Below are 6,720 nucleotides of genomic sequence, written 5' to 3' on the forward strand. Positions count from 1 at the left end.
GAGTTCCAAAGAAAATCTAGAGAGAGTTCCAAGTACGTGGGACGCAAACTTATAAGACAATTCAATACATGTAGAAACGACTTATCACGCCTAGAATAGTTGAAATCAACATGTGCTGGGCTTCAACTAGCTTGCCACACCACGTAGACAAATCAACATGGCCAACGGTAGAACCATTCATAGAGAGTTCACCTATATATACACACCAACGTTGCGTTGCCACACGAATGGAACAGCTTAGGACATTCCTAATCGACCACACAATAGCGTCTCCTACTCCATCGTCCATCGTGATCCGGATGCCTCCAAGTCCACAAACCAACGGCCAGCCAACGGCCGGGACAGTCCCGGCCATGCCTAATGATGCCGGTGATGTGACCATAGCACCTGCAGCAGCTGCCGGACCAGCATCAAAGGCAACGGATAAGGTCATGTCGAGCGCCGCAAACCTCGCGCAGCTCCTGCCGACGGGCACAATGCTCGCGTACCAGGCTCTATCCCCACCCTTTACCAACCACGACAAGTGCAAGGCCTCCAACCAGTGGCTCACCGCCGCGCTGGTCATCATCCTCGTCGCTCAATGCATCCTCTTCTCCTTCACCGACAGCGTCCTCGGCCGCGACCAGAAGCTCTACTACGGAGTCGCCACACCACGCGGCTTCAACATGTTCAATTTTTCTGACAAAGAGGAGAAGCTGAAGTGGACTCCAGCTGAGTTCCGGAGGCTCCGCATCCAGCCGCTGGACTTTTTGCACGCCATCTTCACAGCGCTGGTCTTTCTCACCATGGCATTCAGCGACATGGGGCTACAAAACTGCTTCTTCCCCAATGCCGGCAGGAACACCGCGGAGCTGCTGAAGAACCTGCCGTTGGGCATCGCATTTCTGTTGAGTTTTGTGTTCATGGTCTTCCCCACAAAGAGGAAGGGCATCGGCTACACTGACACAACTCCTCATGAGAAGCTCACTTGATGTTTAGATGATCATATCACCTTTTTTTGGACAATTAGATTACAACGTAATCATGGTATATATAGTTAACTTGTGATTACTTTATTTTTGAGAAATACTTGTGTACTGTTTAGTTTGTTCATGGCATGGAACCATTCGTGTATGTACATATATCCTTGGATGTAAAGTTACAGAGGAAAAATATACACCTTACTTCGTAAAAGGAATAACCCATGAACCTCGCCCAAAGTCTATGTAAACTCCTATGTGGAATAACAAAAATGCGTGCATTACTTAAATTCCTTGGTGGTTAGGCTAGGCATACGGTGGGTATACCTCAAAAAGAAGAAGCTTCGTCTTTCATCTATCATTGATGAATTAGAAGCTTTGGCAGAGGTTAGGCCTCTATCTGAGCATGAAATCGAGATAAAAAATCATTCGAATGCACAGATAGCTAACATGTTGCGTGAAGAGGAACTCAAATGGTACGAACATTCTAATTCTCAATTTATCCTGAAAGGTGATTCGAGTACTAGATATTTTCATGGAGTCGCCTCATGGTGAAAGTCAAGGCAGAGCATTACTTCCATGAAGAAGATTTATGGGTTGAGTTTCAAGAAATGTTTCAGTTATTCAATCAAGATGCACTCGACAAATCTCTCGTCAGTTGCTATTGTCTGTAAATGATTTCTTTCTGTAATTTAAGTCTCTAGTTGTCCTTGTTCATTGCCTATAATTATCCTCACTATATTCTTTTCTGTGGTATTAGGCAGAATGAAGATTTATGAAATGAAAAGAGATAGAGTCTATGGCATTGGGTTCATTGACCCAAATACCATTAATGAAGGTGTCTGGGAAATTAGGAAAAAGGACACAGAGAGAATCTTGCTAGAGCTTTTGAAGCAACTAAATACCCAACCAGAAATACTACTTCCTGACAGGTAATTTCAATCATTATCGCACTACGTGAGCCTCTTTAGTTCATTTCCCGATATCAACTAATTAATAACTCCTTTATTCATTTTCTTTGCTAGGCAGAGCTTGGCAAAAGTTCATCAAAGAGGTTGTCGGACCATGCAAACCAGAGCTGCAATGGATGTGACCCAAGGTAATTAAGTAGTACTAGCTACGTCTGCGCATCTCTTTAATTTTAGTTCCAATACCATTACCATGCTTGATTAATTGTTATCTAATTGAATTCTATTCTCGTAAAGTGCATGAGGCAGACGGCAGGGACTAATTTATGTGCATACTATTTTTGCGAGAACATTTGCTTTATTACAGAAAGGAGGAAAGGTGCACCAGATGTTTTGGTACGTAAACACAATTCACAATTATTTTTTATCATGATCTAATATATATATACACAACTATTATATTCAAATTGATCTCCATATTTAAAGATGACGGAGATGCGGGATAAGCTCCTACCAACGGATCGCATACGAGCACTTCAAGAGGAAATGGCGCGATTTTTGCTTGATCAGGTCATAGGTCCCGAAGAAGAATATCATTACATGTAATATATATATATATATATATATATATATATATATATATATATATATATATATATATAATTTCTCATACAATTTGCGGATTATTACATGCAGGTATTACGTGTAATGATTATTACATGCAGGGCTGGACTATTCTGTTACCCATAACAGAATATTATTCTGTTACCCCCCTATAGGCGCGACGCGCACAACACCGTAGGATCCCCCCGACCCAAACGCGCCTTCTTCCACCGGAGGCTAGCGTCGTGGGCGAGCGAGCGATGGCGGCAGCCGGAGCGAGGGAGGCCGCGGCGCCGTGACTGGCCGGCGGCGGATCCGCCGCCGCCTCCTCCATCCTTCTGTCGCCGGATCCAGCGACGGGGTCGTGATCCCCATCTCCTGCCTCCCTGCGTCGCCGGATTCATCGACAGGTCTGTGATCCCCGCCTCCTGCATCCTTCCATCGTCGGATCCATCATCGGGGTCGTGATCCCCGCCTCCTGTCTCCCTCCGCCGCAGGATCCATCGACAGGGCCGTGATCCTTGCCTCCTGCCTCCCTCCGTTGCTGGATCCATTGACGGAGCCGTCATCCCCGCCTCCTGCCTCCCTCCGTCGCCGAGGCTCCTTCTCCGGGGCAATGATCCCCGCAAGGTGCTACCTCAACGAACCTCTTCGCCAGACGCTCACCACAGGCAGGAGCTGTGTCAATGGCACCGCCTGCCAAGAACGTGCCAGTAAGACGCCCATGAGAGTTAGAAGAAGTCAGTACACTGGAGGTAATGTCTGCATCCCACGTTTGTGTCAGTCCATTAGTTCATCAGTCCTGCTATGAAGAAGAACCCGATGGTACATTGCAAATGCTTGCATCAGTTCATTGACACCCCTTCCACTTGATGCACGATTAGGATGTTGAGGTTACCGTCAGTACATCTAATATGCTAGCTTCAGTTCAAGTAAAAATAACTTAAACATATGCATTAGTCCAAGTAGATAGTGATAAGGTTTAGCTACCACTGAAAGTTGTATGTTGTTATTTCTAAGAGTACAAGTCATGTAGTTGCGTCAGTTCGAACGAGTAACAAAACTGTTACTGATTTTTTTTGCTACACAGCAAGTTCAATGATGCATAAACTAGCAATACTTGTAATGTAGATGCATTGATGCACGATTAGGATGTTGAGGTTACTGTCAGTACATCTAATATGCTAGCTTCAATTCAAGTAAAAAAACTTAAACATATGCATCAGTCCAAGTAGATAGTGATAAGAGAGTGCCACAGTTATACAGTAAGTTCAATGATACATAAACTAGCAGTACTTGTAATGTAGTTGCATTGATGCACAATTAGGATGTCGAGGTTACTGTCAGTACATCTAATATGCTAGCTTCAGTTCAAGTAAAAAAACCTTAAACATATGCATCAGTCCAAGTAGATAGTGATAAGAGTGCCACAGTTACATAGTAAGTTCAATGATACATAAACTACGAGTACTTCTAGTGTAGTTGCATAAGTTATAGACGAACAAAAGAGAAGTCATGCATGAGTTCAATGTCCAGTTTACAAGCAGTGCTAAAAACAGTACATCAGTACATCAGTGTTGAACATGAACTTTCATCAGTTCGACTGAAAATGAAACCAGATTAATCCCAAAACTGTTGAATGTCATTTGCAGAAGCATGCAACGTGGCGCACACAGCGAGCATTTGATGAGCCAAACAGATATGGGGCACCACCTGGTTGGGTAACACCAGAAATACCGCCTGAATATTTCAACAATACTGGCAGATTTGAAGATACACCGCAATCATCAGAAGCACGGACATGGTCTTCTATACAGCAAACACCAATATCTGGGAATGCAAGCTTTGCCGCTGCTGGGTTGCAACAAGGCCAACAATATCACCAACAACAAATGTTTTCCTTCCCCGGCGCATGCAAAAAGCCAAGGACAGGAAGCCGTGGATGGCTTGCAACAAGGCTTCCACCAATCGCTCTGTCAACATCAATCATCCGTGCTGCAAAAGCGGTTGCGACGGGAAGACCAGGGCAAAGAGACAGAAATTTTTGGCCACTCTAGCAGGTTCAAAAGTACAAGATATGAGCCATATAGACAGGAACAACCTCACAATGAATCTGAGGGGAGACGACCGTACAACGAGAGACGGAGATCTTCGTCAACGTTGCTCCCTCCAAGCGATGCATTGCTTCATGTGCCAAGGGTGACACCACCCATGCCCATAAACCAGGGAGAACAACAAACACCGGAGGCAGCGCAGAGCTATACACATGTAAGTATCCATATAGAAAAAAACATACAAGCACAGTCCGTACCATGGTGCTGTGACCACCCCATCTAACATTTTCATAACTACGTTTTTGTTTGGTCACTGTTGCGTGCAGCCACCTGACATTGAATCTTACGTTCTGCCAAGGCTAGAGATGAGGTTTGAAACTTTCGAAGAAACAAAGAACTTCTACAACGTATATGCGAAGCACGCGGGTTTTGCTATCAGGGAATGCCCCAAGTTTAAGACAAGAGCCTACCTTCATTGCACGTGCCATGGAGTTTATGAATCAAAGGTGTCTGAAGCAAATAGACAGCGTAACAAGACGACAACCAGAACTAACTACGGGGCTAAAATGAGGCTGAAGAAGGCAAAGGATGGAACATTTGTCATAAAAGAGATAGTCTGGGAACACAACCACAGGCTACAGCTCACCGCAGAAATGCTTGTCTTCTTGCACTCCCACAAAAACTTTGACAAAACAATCTTGGAGTACGTCAAGTACCTGTAGTTCAAAGGTGTTGAACACGCGCAAATCATGAGCATATTGGGCGGTGATGACCCTGGTAGCTACTTCCTCAAAATGAATGCCAAAGACCTAATTAACCTGTAAGTACAAACTTGTTATCCTCCCATAAACCGCCTCCGACTTTTTTCCTCTGTCAGTACAAACATATTACGCAACGCATGACCTGACGCCAGTTCAACATGCATTTTTCAATGAACTTTTAATATGCAGGAAAGCAAAGAATTCAAGGATTGATGATGTGTACGATGTCAAAAAAGACTGTCAACTTCTTTAGGGAGATGAAAGCTATAAACAGGGAATTCTTATGTGACATGCAACTCGATGAGTCCGACAGAGTTAAGAACATATTTTGGACAAATGCAAGCTGCCGAGGGGCGTATCAGGACATCGGGGACTGCGTAACGTTTGACACAACATATAAGACCAACAAGTACCATATGCCACTTGGGGTGTTTGTCGGAACTAAGAACCACTTACAGACTACATTCTTTGGTTTTGCCCTGATAAGAGATGAGGATGCAGATTCATTCAAGTGGCTGTTCAAGACATTTTTAAGGTGCATGAGAAGGAAGGCTCCTACATGCATCCTCACAGGTACAACCGCTAAAAACCACCCCCAACCACCACCTCCCATCCAAAAAAGAAAAGGAAAATAACACAGTAAAAATGTTGTGTCAGTTCTATTGGTATATATGCACAACCATCTGCTGACCACTCCGAGTCTATTTTCTCATTACCAGATCAGTGCCCGGCAATGGCTTTGGCGATCGCAGATGTTTTCAGGAACACATTACATAAGCTATGCCGCTGGCACATTATGAAGAAGTACAGGGAACACCTCGCATACCTGTATTACCCGCACAATGACTTTAAGGATGAATTCACATCAATGCTCAACTGGCCCCTCATGCCAACTGAGTTTGAGGATGCCTGGAAAAGACTCATGGATAAGTACAACCTCCACGATGATGCCACAATGGTGGGCATGTGGAACGAGCGTGAGAGATGGATATCAGCCTACTTCAAAGAAATTTTCTACGCCAAAATGACATCCACACAACAAAGTGAGAGCATGAACTATGTGCTCAAGAAGAACTACGTAAGTGAGAGACATAACCTACACCGGTTTGTCAGCCAGGTAAACTCATGCGTCAAAACCAGGAGGCAGACAGAGAACCAGGAGACAATGGGTAACCGGGTATAGCTCTATCACTTGTCGTAAGACAAAAAATTACATGCTTACTAAAGTAAAACTTTATTAGAAGTTTTTGCTGTGAGAAAACTAACAATTTGGTCATCACTCTTGCATGTGCAGAAGGAACAAAACACGCTGACCTTCTATGGGTTTGACACCCAGATGGCAAAGCTGTACACACGAGCTGTGTACAGCGAAATCAGAAATAGGCTAAAACTGAGCACACTCTTCATGGCGACAGAGACGGAAGAGCCCACAAAG

General features: G+C 44.3%; 1 protein-coding gene across 1 annotated transcript; it reads left to right on the forward strand.

The window, feature by feature from the left end:
• Nucleotides 1-227: 227 nt before the first annotated feature.
• Nucleotides 228-971, forward strand: LOC123157603 (protein DMP3-like). Its single transcript, XM_044575870.1, has one exon. The coding sequence runs from the start codon at nt 228-230 to the stop codon at nt 969-971; it is 744 nt and encodes a 247-aa protein (XP_044431805.1).
• The last annotated feature ends 5,749 nt before the right edge of the window (nt 972-6,720 follow it).

Source organism: Triticum aestivum, chromosome 7B, assembly GCF_018294505.1.
Source record: "Triticum aestivum cultivar Chinese Spring chromosome 7B, IWGSC CS RefSeq v2.1, whole genome shotgun sequence".
Classification (NCBI taxonomy): Eukaryota; Viridiplantae; Streptophyta; class Magnoliopsida; order Poales; family Poaceae; genus Triticum; species Triticum aestivum.